General features: G+C 49.8%; 1 protein-coding gene across 7 annotated transcripts in view; it reads right to left on the reverse strand.

The window, feature by feature from the left end:
• Positions 1-12,288, reverse strand: part of PTPRM (protein tyrosine phosphatase receptor type M) — a 687,660-nt gene extending 675,372 nt beyond the window's left edge. For 3 of the 7 annotated variants that reach the window (XM_084778137.1, XM_084778138.1, XM_084778136.1), the window contains exon 1: positions 11,735-12,288. In XM_084778137.1, the coding sequence (XP_084634263.1) occupies positions 11,735-11,807 (73 nt within the window). In that variant the 5' untranslated portion in view covers positions 11,808-12,288. The remainder of the gene's footprint in view (positions 1-11,734) is intronic. The other 4 variants (XM_084778141.1, XM_084778139.1, XM_084778140.1 and 1 more) reach the window with 2 other exon arrangements.
• Between the last annotated feature and the right edge of the window lie 271 nt (positions 12,289-12,559).

Below are 12,559 nucleotides of genomic sequence, written 5' to 3' on the forward strand. Positions count from 1 at the left end.
ACTCGCTACAGTACACCTCCACTCGCTACAGTACACCTCCACTCACTACAGCACACCTCCACTCGATACAGCACACCTCCACTCGCTACAGCACACCTCCACTCGCTACAGCACACCTCCACTCGCTACAGCACACCTCCACTCGCTACAGCACACCTCCACTCGCTACAGCACACCTCCACTCGCTACAGCACACCTCCACTCGCTACAGCACACCTCCACTCGCTACAGCACACCTCCACTCGCTACAGTACACCTCCACTCGCTACAGCACACCTCCACTCGCTACAGCACACCTCCACTCGCTACAGCACACCTCCACTCGCTACAGCACACCTCCACTCGCTACAGCACACCTCCACTCGCTACAGTACACCTCCACTCGCTACAGCACACCTCCACTCGCTACAGCACACCTCCACTCGCTACAGCACACCTCCACTCACTACAGCACACCTCCACTCGCTACAGCACACCTCCACTCACTACAGCACACCTCCACTCACTACAGCACACCTCCACTCACTACAGCACACCTCCACTCACTACAGTACACCTCCACTCACTACAGCACACCTCCACTCACTACAGCAAACCTCCACTCACTACAGCACACCTCCACTCACTACAGCAAACCTCCACTCACTACAGCAAACCTCCACTCACTACAGCACACCTCCACTCGCTACAGTACACCAGCCAACATCATTCTACCCACTTTACATTTGCAATGCTCTTTGTTACAGTTCACAGACTCAGAGAAAGGAACCTATTCTCATGGGGCCCGAGGTAACCTTTATGCTCTCAGCTCATGTGACCCAAGTTGGTCAGGGACAGAGACATTCTGACCTCTGAGAGCCTCTATGGGTTCTCAGCCAGGTTCCTTAGCTACAGAGCCCAATGTGGCCCCATAAATGCATGTGTTTGAATGTTTGGCCATAGGGAGCGGCACCATGTTCAGGCTACACTCAACGTGCACACTGTCTCCTTCTGCTGCCTGTGGATCAGGGTATAGAACTCTCAGCTCCTCCTCAGCACCGTGTCTGCCCTCACACTGCCATGCTTCCCGCCATGATGATAATGGACTAAACCTCTGATCTGTGAGCCAGCCCTAGTTCAATATTTCCCTTTAGAAGAGACTCCATGCTTATGGTGTCTTTTCACAGCAATGGAACCCTAACAACGACAGTCCCCATTCCCAACATTTGGACCAACCTCAGCGATCAACAGTGACCTGCTGGCCCTGGTGCCACTCTCCGGCCTGGACTTCCCAACAAGCTAAGCTAAAATCGAGGTGGTCCGCCTGGTCTTTAAACAACTGAAGAGAACTTATAGGTACTTGTATCAAATGCCTTCATTTTACAAATGGTAAGTCTGAATGCAAAGAGACCAACTTATCAAGGTAATGTCCTGTTAGGGATATCACAGAAAAGATAGTTTAATGAGCCACCTCTGCTAGAGACACATTTTGACAAGCACCTTTCTTCCTTGACCAAAATGGCAGGGAAGCGAGATTTTTCAAGCGTCTGAACAGACCAGGGAGGAACTCAAAATGTCAAGCCTCTGCCTTCGCTTAGGGGACCCCCTAAGGCAAATCACTGCTCATTGCCTGCATGTTTCGGTGCACACAAGATGAAGAGGTGTGTGCAGGGAAGAAACCGTCCCAAAATACTTCAGAGATTATCTTGTCTCATGACTATCCCTGAATGAGTCATCGCCAAACACAGCTCAGATCTGAAACAAAGAAAGCTAAAGCTATGGGTGTTCTGATGGCCCGGAACTGTCTTTTCCCACCTTACCATATCCCCCCTGCCCCCCCTGCCCTCCCAGAGTGGTGCCACATTCATCCAGGGACATCAGTGTGCAGGCCTGGAATGGAGCACTGTTTCTATCAAAGAACTTGTATGTGAATCCATTTTTCTCTGTTGATACAAGAAAGAGAGGGCTACACACACAGACACACACACACACACCTGGGGCATGCAATAGGCGTCTGGGATTTTCAATTCCTACAGTGGTTCTCAGGTGTTCTTAACAGCGGTGAGAGCAGCTGGGGTGCTTCAGTAGCTCGTGGGGTGGCTGTTCTTCATGTCTCTGTGGTCCTGCTCCAGGGATCAGTGAGTGTTTTAGGCCAGGAGTCTGAATTCTTGTCACCACAGGCGACCCCACAGTGCCTGCTCACCATCCCCTTCCATGAAGCTATCTTCCTCTGTCCTCCCTCTGCAGACGCAACAGTGCTGCCTTCTCACAGTGCCTGTTCTGAGGTGGTCGTTACGCTAATTTCAGGAGCTTAGGGCATAACTGACATGACAAAGATGCACATAAGCACACATACACACCTATATGTCACATGTCCATCACATGTCCAGCTACCTGGAACCATGGCCAACCCGAACCTTAGAAAGCGTGGAGACTTTCAGATTGAGTCCTAAGAACAGCAAGCAAAATTCAGCCTTTTTTTTTTTTTTTTTTTTGACCCATGAGAATTGGAAGTTTGTTTGATAAACCCATCGGCCACATAGAAGTGGGCAACAAAGGCCAATGAGCCCGTCTTAGCCGGCACACACAGCCACAGCCCCTCAAGAGAACACAGCCCCTCCTAACTCTGCTGCATAGTTATAGTAATCCTCCAGGGATTCAGAAGATGAGACTGAAAGTCAGCAAAGCAGAACAGCATGCCCATGGGATAACACCCATGGATGCCAGGGTCCGTGTGGAAACACACCCTAGTCAGTGGGCACACTTTCAAAGAAGTGGAAAATACAGCTTTGGGACTGTTGTCGATTTGGCCTCTGGGACACTTTATCACCTGAGAAGACAGGACAGGGAAGGAAGAGGATTGGGGTTCGTCTGCCATGACTCAGGAAGCCTGGTACTGTCATGGCCCAGTGAGAAGCCTGCAGGGGTAAAAATTAACTTCATCCTTGGGCTGGCTCATCTTGGTTGTCAGGGTTCCTCAAGTGAAGAGCCAGCCTGAATCCATGTTTATGAGACGTTCTGTTAATTGCTAACTGACGTAAAGGGGCCCAGACTACTGTGGGTGATGTCATCCCTAGGCCGATGGGAACTGGGCTAAATAAAAACACTAACTTAGGAAGCCAGTAAACGGTGCTCCACCAGAGCCTCTGATTCAGTTCCTGTCTCGGATTCCTGCCCTGCCTTCGCTACATGATTGACTGTGACCTTAAGCCAAATGATTCTTTTCCTCTCCAAGTTGCTTCAGGCAATGCTGTTCACCACGGCAACGGAAAGCAAACTAGGATATTCCCATAACTGGAAAGAAGGACACAGAAACAATGCATGTTTCCCCCATCCCAGCATGGGTCTTTTTGTTTACAAACCTGCATGTGCATGTACATGTGTGTCTACAGGTACAAGTGTCAAATCCCAGGTGTCCTTGGGAATATTTTGAGACAGGCTCTCTCATGGGCCAGGAGCTCACCAATTGGGCTGGACGGGGTAACCAGTGGGCCCCAGGGATCCTCCTGTCTTGTCTCCCCAGTCCTGCTAATCCTGGTGTTTCCTGCCGGTTCTAGGTTTCAAACTCAGTTCCTTGTTCTTGTAAGGCAAGCTCTTTCCTGACTGGACCACCCCGGCCAGTCCACACTGTGGCTCTTTTTATACAGCACCTGCTAAGTCATACTCCCCTGGAAAGAGTATCATGATAAATCTACTACAATGATAAATTTCACTTTTTTTTTTTTTTTTTTAGTGATCGGCATTACATCAAAATTCTACTTTAAAGCAACAACTGGATCATAAATGTTTATTATACATAATAAAATTACAGGCTTACTTTTGTATATTTAATTACCAAAAGGTGGCCCCTTTTACTTTTCATTTAGTGACCAGAACCTTTTTACACTCATCAGCTGATAGCAGCAACCCACACCTGGTCCTTTACTAAGGTTATATTCCAAAGACTTAAAATGTCAATTTGACAGGACGAAGTATGCGGGGTAAGAGGTGGTGTGGATCAGTAAGCTGAAGTGATTTAGCTTCCTCATCTCAGGGGCACTACAACAGACATTTACTGAGCAAAAACTACATGTTAAACACAATTCAGTCACATGACCCTTTGCCTTGCAGTGTTTATTTTAAAAGGATGCTTTAAACCGCTTTATAATTGTGTATCTAGTCAGGATACAATAGTATGTTTCTGACACATGGTTATTACAAGAGAGATGGAGAGGATCACTTCCTTTCACACTGAGAGTGTCCCAGTCTTTTCTAATCCCTGCGAAAGCCCACCTGCGAAAGCCCACCAATGAAAGCCCACCAGTGAAAGCCCACCTGCAAAAGCCCACCTGCGAAAGCCCACCAGTGAACACCTATGAAAGCCCACCTGCGAAAGCCCACCTGAGAAAGCCCACCTGAGAAAGCCCATCTGCAAAAGCCCACCAGTGAAAGCCCACCAGTGATGCGACTGAGATTCCACAAAGGGAAGCCTAGAAATATATGATGCCTCAGTCGGCCACAGGAAGCCAGGCTAAAACATCTTTTTTGATTGTTTGCAGTAAATCTGCTTTCTGCATATTGAATAAGTGATTAAAAATGTTCACCCATCTGAAAACAAATAGACGCTCTATCAGCTTTCCTGCCTTGAAGCTCATAAAAGGTGAGTATTTCGCTTTCATTTAGGCTGCAGCAAGCAAAAATAATCATTGTTAAGCAGTGGCCTATTCATCCAAGGCCAGTTCCGGGGCCTTCAGTTTGAGAGGCCGCTGGCTCCTCTGGTGCCCTGAAATCATCATTCACCCTGGTCCTTAGGCCACGCCCCCTGCTCTTATCCCCAGATCTACAGGAAGCTGCGGCCGTGTTCCCCTGTCTCTCTTCCTCTCTCTTGCTTGTGCTTCCTATAAAAAGTCAGAAATGACTCACTGGCAATCACCACTTTGAGTACTAAGCAGGACAACGGCTGCATCAGATTTCCAGGCAAGTTTTAGTGACTTCTGGGCTTCCATAGCTAAACCCACAATGCCATAGGTAAGCTCCTGCCCGTGGGCTGTCCAGGCAACTGTATGCCACAAACCCACCCAGCCTGCACAGCATGGGAGCTGCTGGGCTCCAAAGGATTAGTAAAACCTCTGGCTTGATTTGCAAATAGCTACTACTAGCTCAGTTCTACCTCCGTGCAGAGACTAAATCAGCATATTTCACAAGCTCAAAGGCAAAGGGGAAATGGGCAGGATTGTCCCCTACCAGCCTAGAGTTGTCTTTGGGTCACTGCTATGTCACACCAAAGCACGGGACGAGCCACATGGAAGGAACAGCAGAAGGATTTAATCCTGTAACAAAGCCTTAGTAGGTAGCATGTAAAGCAGGTGAGGACCTGCTAGCCACTGTCGCTTTCTACGGCTGTAAATTAATGGCTCAGGTGGGCGGGTTTGGGGACAGAGCTAGAACTAGTGCTCAGTGGTGGGTCGTGGCAAGAGAAGAGGGGCGCAGGGGAAGGGCTGGATCCCGGCAAGCCTTCTGTTCCTGAGAAAACACCCACTGGGTGTGTTCACATCGAAGTACGGGGCGGCGGCACAATCCCTTTCCTTTCCTGGAGTGTTAGATGCCAGAGATGCAGCGATTGTCTCTGGCGGCGGACAGAAAGCCAGGCTCTCATCACGCCAAACAGAAAACAGAAGGAACCTTTTGTTTTCTATTTGGAGGATAAGATCTTTCCCAAATCCACGGTACACAGTTCTCTGTACTAGCGTTCTGGCTGTCACACAACGAGTCTCCAGGCCAAGCCCCGCCCCCAACCTGGAGAAGCATCTGACTCTTTAATTTTTGGTGCAACTACTCTTCCTTATCCGACCCCGTCAAGGGGCTGCAGGAACAGCAAGTGGGCAACAAATACTTGAGTTAAGGGCACTGTTCTAATAAGCCCAGTAGGTTGGCTCCCACTTAGGAAAAAAACAAAGCAAAACAACAACAAATGTTAGTATCTTCCACGCACTTCCAACCTGGAGCAGCTTCTGCTGGCTGGACACGGCAGCACAATTTAATTCTTGCTTTACATGAAATAAAAACGTAGGAATCATTTGAGCCATCACTCCAGACCTTCCTGTCTTTAAACCCTGAGGCTGGCTGGGCCTATCTATCTTCCCCGAGTAAGGCTACTATCTGAGGTGGTGGCCACACTCCAGTGGCCCCTGCTCGACAGTTACAGTAGCCCCGCCCCCACGTCTGGGTGTCAATGAAGCCGCTGCAACTAGAGGATGGCGTCAGTCCCTCATATATTCCTGGCCCCACTTCTCTTCCAGCTCCCCTCAGGTTCCTTTCCAGTAGTGTTTCTTAGAATCCCCAGGCCCACCACAATCCCCTGGAGTGCATGCTCAAACACAGTGCCGGGCCCTGATCCCAGAGGTTGTGGTGGAAAAGATAAGAACTTGCACATTTCCTACCCTCCCACAGGCTGCTGCTGGCCCCGTGGAGCACCCTTTAGGACACCCTCCTCTGAAACAACTTGTCTCAAACTGTAGCCACAGGACATGATTACTTGGAGCTGCTCCAGGCCCCTGCTTTAGGCCAACGGCCATCAGAATCAACCACATGGCTGGGCTGAGGAAAAACAGCTCTGGAAATGACGGGCCCAGGTGGTCCTGCCCACACTGGTTTTGAGAGTAGAGCTACGAAAGCCAGGAGGCGACAGGGTTCCCCTGCAGAAGAGATATTTGTCATCCTCCATGGCATCTCTCCACTGTCTTAGGGACCCACTTAGCTTAGGTAACAGCACCATCTAAATGCAGACCCTCCGCAGAGACTCTTTACCTTAGTAAACATCTCCCTCCCCCCCCCCCACACCCTCCAGCCTGTTGACTGCTTTTATTTTTCTCTCTCCTACACCCAGACCCTTAATTACACCCTGGACTTGCCAGCCGCCCCACCAAAGGGAAATGGTGTGCCTTGTGGAACAGGAAGCTGTCCAGCTACATCCTCCCCTGTCCCCACCCAATGCAGACATCTCTCTCTCTCCCTCCCTCCCTCCCTCTCTCTCTCTCTCTCTCTCTCTCTCTCTCTCTCTCTCTGTGTGTGTGTGTGTGTGTGTGTGTGTGTGTGTGTGTGTGTGTGTTTTACAGGCTGCATCCTGGCTTTCTGATGACTAAACCTAAGACCTCGACAGGATTTTAAGAACCAGAGAAGCTGAGTCCTCTTACAATAGAAGGCTTACAGTACTTTGTATCTTTTTAAAATGTTTCATTAGTGAGTTGGAAAGATGGCCATAATTAAACCTTCCCTGGCTTATGAGGTAAGCCTATTAGCAGTTCTGTGTTGTATTCATAGAGACAGGAATGCAGAAAGATATGAAACTGAGAAAATTAGGAGAAGAGCTGGTTTTCAAAAAAAAAAAAAAAAAGGAATCTTAGAATGAATGAAAAATACATGGTAAATGTTACCTAAGAATATTTACATTTAGGAAAATGTTTTCAAAATTATTTAACTCATGGGGCTAGAAAGATGGCTTGGTGGTTAAGAGCACTTGCTGCTCTACAGAGGACCTGAGTTTCATTTCCAGCACCCACATGGGGGGGGGGCGGTGGTTTACAAACATCTGTAACTCCAACTTCTGGGAGATCTGGCACCCTCTTCTGGCCTCCTTGGGTACCAGCACATGCATGGGCAGACACACACATACAAACAGACACATACCCATAAAAATAATCATTTTAAAAAGTAAAGTGTATTTAAATAAGTTAAAATGTTCTCCATCCCTCTGAAGTGAAAAGTATACTTCTAAATATTTAAATAATATATCAGCTTAAGAAATCTAAAGCAGAATCTCAAAAGAAACCAATATTGATCGAAAACACAGCTGCCCCACCAGAATGGATACAGGCACCCTAATAACACCAGCAACCCACTGCAGTGTGTGAAAGAATTAAATGAGACATGGGCTTTAGTAGACAATTGTCCCAGATATGCTAATATTCTAAGCCAACTTATCCCAAATCTAAAGACTGTGATCATTCATAAAGGGCTTATATAATCTGAAGACATAATTAAAATCACTGGTTCCTTAAGGAAAATGCATTTAGAAACATTCCAGATATATATCTGAGTATGCACACTCCACATATGTCCTGAAAACCCACAAAGTATCCCCACACAGCGTAGTCTAAAACCTGTAATTTTCTACACCACAACAATTTGTTATACTCAAGCAATTTTTTTTCATAAGCATGTAACATGAAGAATACAACGCTATAGTGATTTCCTGGCATATTCCTTTCCAGCTCACTGATCAAAACTCGAAGTATTTCTTCCTATCAATTATCTGTGAATGCAACACACACACGCACACACACACACACACAACCATCGTGAGGACAGTTATCTACAACAGGCAAAGCACTGGCCTGCTAACCAGACCATGGTCCCACAGTCCTTTGCAAGGCTGGTTCTGAAGTCATGTTATACTCATAGAGGAATGGCAGAAGCTGAACAAAGAGTTCAAGCGCCCCTTTTGCAAAGCTCCCTGGGGCTAATGCTTTACACAATCAGAATAAAACTACCCACATTAAGAAATGAACAGTAGGCAGCATAATGCTATCACGCTCAACACAGACTTTAGTCAGACATCCGCAATTTCCTCACTAACGCGCTTCAAAGTTCCAACTAAACTTCTGTTGAGAGGCCCCAGAGCCCCAATACCAGAGAAACAAAGAGCTAACTCTGTCTTTTTTCTGCAAGCTGGAGCTTTCCAAACGCCACACATCAGCCTATGTAGAACTAAGCACTTCACTGTCCAACACTTACTTACTACAAGTTGGTAAATGGGTCAGAGAGGAATGGCTTGCCAACTCCTTGGCGCCTCATCATGGAAAAGAGTTGCCTAAGCAGTGTTATTTACCCCTCCTTGTGCCTTTTCTATATGTCTTTTTACAAAAAAGTTTTTTTTTTTAAAGTAGTCTAATCCTAAAGACAGACAGTTAACTTTGCTATTTTGCCTAACAATTTGGCAGGGTAAAAAAAATGGGAAATATGTTTAAGTGAAATGCTTATGGATTACAAAATCCTTCTACTGAGTCCATTTCTGATTATCTGGAATTAGGAAAAAACAAACAAACAAACAAACAAGCCCCAAAGCCTAGCCCACCTCTGTATGTTACCGGCGATGAGTCTTAACTGCAAACCCACTCTGAAGAGGCAAGAAAGCACAACAGTCGGGCCGTAAAGGCCAGTGCATGACGTCATGCTTTCAGCCATGGGGAGGACATCAGGAGGAGAATGTAAGCTCTGATTATAGGAGGGAAGGGGGCTGGGGACCAAGCTCAGCCTCTGAGCATCCTGGTCAAGGCCTCCTCCGCCACCAGCTACCAGCCAAGTCTGCCTTTCAGTGCCCCCCGCCGCAGGCTGTTCAAAGGCAGTGATTCACACTAGTGACTTATTAAATAAATAGTTAGGTCCAAGGCTTTAAATGATTGTTTTATGGGAAGATTTGGGGGGTGGGAGGTGGTGGTGCTCACTTAGCCCTCAAAGAGCTTACAATCTAGCTCTAAAGAAGCTTCTTTGTATTTCCAAACCGGTGAAAAGCAGCCAGCTGCTGCAGCACTGAATGAGGCAGTAATGCTAGTGTAGCAGAATCAAAGCTAATCTCAACAGGAACAACATAAACTCTCCAACCCTCACTCTCCCAGAGCAGTAAGCACCCGGCCTCTGTGCCTTCCCAAAAGCCCAAGTGGGGGAGGCGGGCATTCGATGTCCAGCAACAAGTCTGATCTTTGCAAACAGGAACCTTGCCAACTTCAGAGTTTCAAATTTTCAACATTTCTCAACAATCATTTGTACACAGCCTTTTATTTCCCTTCTCCCACTAACATACAAGCTCTAGCTTCCCAAATGATTAAAAGAAAGAAAGAAAGAAAGAAAGAAAGAAAGAAAGAAAGAAAAAAAGAAAAGGTGCTTCTGTTCATGGTAAAACACAGAAATATCCCCCCCCCCAAAAAAAAAGAAAATCAGGATAAATGTTAGCAAAAGCTTACTTTGGCTCAAAGGGTCCTTTAATCTATCTTTAAGAAGAGTACCACTGAGCCTATAAATAATTTTGTCCACCTCCTTATACACAATTTAAAACTCTGTCACAATGATACTTGACACCGCTTAAATTTAAACAAACCTCATCGCAGGGTGAGTTAGGCATATTAATAAAGAGAAAACACCATTAAGGCCTTCATATACAGCTTTTAGTACAACAGAGTTACAAGGTTTCCAAGCTAACAGGTTGCTTTATTACTGGCTAATAAGAACACAGACAGAAATCTGTATCTGATTTATATCAGACAGCTGTGCATGTGGGCATTAACGCGCCTTCAGCACGTGCAATGCTCTCATTGTTAAGGAGACGGGAGGCTAGAGAAAACAGCCTTTCTCTGTGGAAGTTGCCAGGTTTAGGGGTTTTTTCCCTGCCTTGCACAGCTAAGAAGCAGCTCCTGTCCCTCTCGACCACCAATTGTGCTCCAAGGTCTTGCTGCTCAGCCTGATAAAAAACCTTCTGTGCCTATGGATACAAAGGACCCAGGATGCCCATAAAGTCGTCAAACCTGATGCTTTCACTGGCCAGAGAGGTCTATGTGGCTTTAATGTTTGTAAACGTACTCCTTTAATGAAAGTTCCCTTCACTATTTTTTTTTTTTTAACCCAAGTTGCTCAGCCCTCGGGGTGGGGTGGGGGACGGACATAGAACCTCTTTTTGCAATTTGTGCTCAAGGTTAAATGCGGCCTTTTTATTAAAAGAAAAAGGGAAAAGTCCACTGCCACCATAGTATGTGGGCATTCATGAAACTAACAGACACAAGGAAGTGTGCGCATGTTGTCAGCATTTGCCAAGCATGCATGCATGTCCTCCTGGGACAGAAGATCCTAGAAGCCCTGGGACTCTGTGCCAGCCTCAGTCTCGCGCCTGACCCTTGACTCCTTCACGTCCCTCTGTCCACACTAAGAGCTCGTCAAGACTCAGGACGCCTCACACAGACAGACTCTGGCTTGGTGAGCACAGCCAGTTCTACCCCACCTTTCAGCTGGGACCCCATCCCACCCACCCCCTCTCTGCCGCTCTAGGTTAGTAAGTTGCCATGGCCGCGGCCGCGCACTGTTAAAGAGGCTTGAGGGTGGGGTCTGGGCGCCCAGCCACCGTGGCCTGGGCTCGGGGATCTGCAGATTCCTCAAGAGGCACGGAGACCTCCCGCGGTGCAGAACGGGAACGCTGGCACAGCGAAGCCGCGCAACCGCGGCAACCAACTGAGGTCGCCCTCGGCGCCGGGCAGGGGGCGGCAGGGAGGGCAGGTTTCGGGAGGTCGCCAGCTTTACTAGCAGGTTTAGGAGATCGCCCCGGGGCGCAGCTGAGCACCCGCAGCCGGTGCCGGCCGCTACTGGGGTCGAGAGGCCCGCGCAGCGCCTACTCCCGGTGGCTGCAGCTAGGAACTTTAGGCAAAGTTTTCTGCCGTTCCTGTCCAGGCGGCCCATGGACTCGAGCCCTAAGCACAGTCCAGGCCTTGAGGGGACAGGGGCCGAGATGGAGGTCCGGGCTCCTGTACTTTCCCTGCGGGCTCCTGCGTGCGCTGCGCCGGCCTCCGGGCTCAGCGGCTGCTTTCCCTCCGGCCATCTGCCAACCGGCTCACCCCTTAAGAGATGCCAGGTCCGCGCGCCCCTGCCCGGCCCCGAAGCTCTGGCCTCGGACTCTAACACCCGGGTGTCACCTATGTCGCAGGCGCCCCGGGAACTGTAGTAGCGGCTCGCTTACCTGAAAACGTTTCCCCGGCCGCAGTTAGCAAAAGTCCAGCCAAAGTCACCAGGCAAGTCCCAAGTGTCCTCATGGTGCAGAGTGCGCGCCGGGCAGCCTCCGGGCGGCGGCGGCGGCCGGTAGACTCGGGAAGCCTAGAGGGACGCGAGCCTAAGCCGCAGGCTGCCAGGATATACGCGACAGCAGCGAAACACCAGACCCCAAAGTGGCAACAGTTGCACAAGTCCGAAGTCCCGCGACTCCCGGGTGTGGGGACGGTGTCCTGGTCCTCTTGCCCTCCCGCTGGCCCCCGCTTGAAGTCTGGCGCCGCCAGGAGAGGGAGCGGAGGGCGCGCCCCGCGGAGCCCAAATCCTCGCCGGGATCCGGCGCTGCGCCCGCCTAAGCGTTGCCCCTGATCGGGACCGAGCCGCCCGCGGCGCCGTAGCCGTGGTCGTGATTACCTTCCCGCAGTCCGCTGCCTCTCCTCCTGCAGCCCCAGCCACCTCGGGCGGCGGCACGCGGAGAGCCGAGCCCGCGCCGGCTGAGCGCGGGGCTTCTGCTCCGCTACTGACTGGCGGTGCCCCGCAGGCCGGCTGGAAGGAGCCCACGTCACGGCCGGGCCGGAGCCACCGCGGCCCGCTAGAGGGCGCGAGCGCCCGTGTCCCCGGCCCCCGGCCAGCTCGGCCTGCGCGGCGCCTGCGGGCTTCGTGGAGCGGCCACAGCCAAGATGCGGGCGGGACCCGGCGGGCAGGAGCGAGCGTCCGGGGCGCCACCCTCGACCCAAGCTCGCCCCGGCAGCGCCTTGGGTTTCCCACGCTGGCCTCAGGGACAGGGACCGCACCCCAG

This window comes from Acomys minous (assembly GCF_964271855.1).
Source record: "Acomys minous genome assembly, chromosome: 4".
Lineage (NCBI taxonomy): Eukaryota > Metazoa > Chordata > Mammalia > Rodentia > Muridae > Acomys > Acomys minous.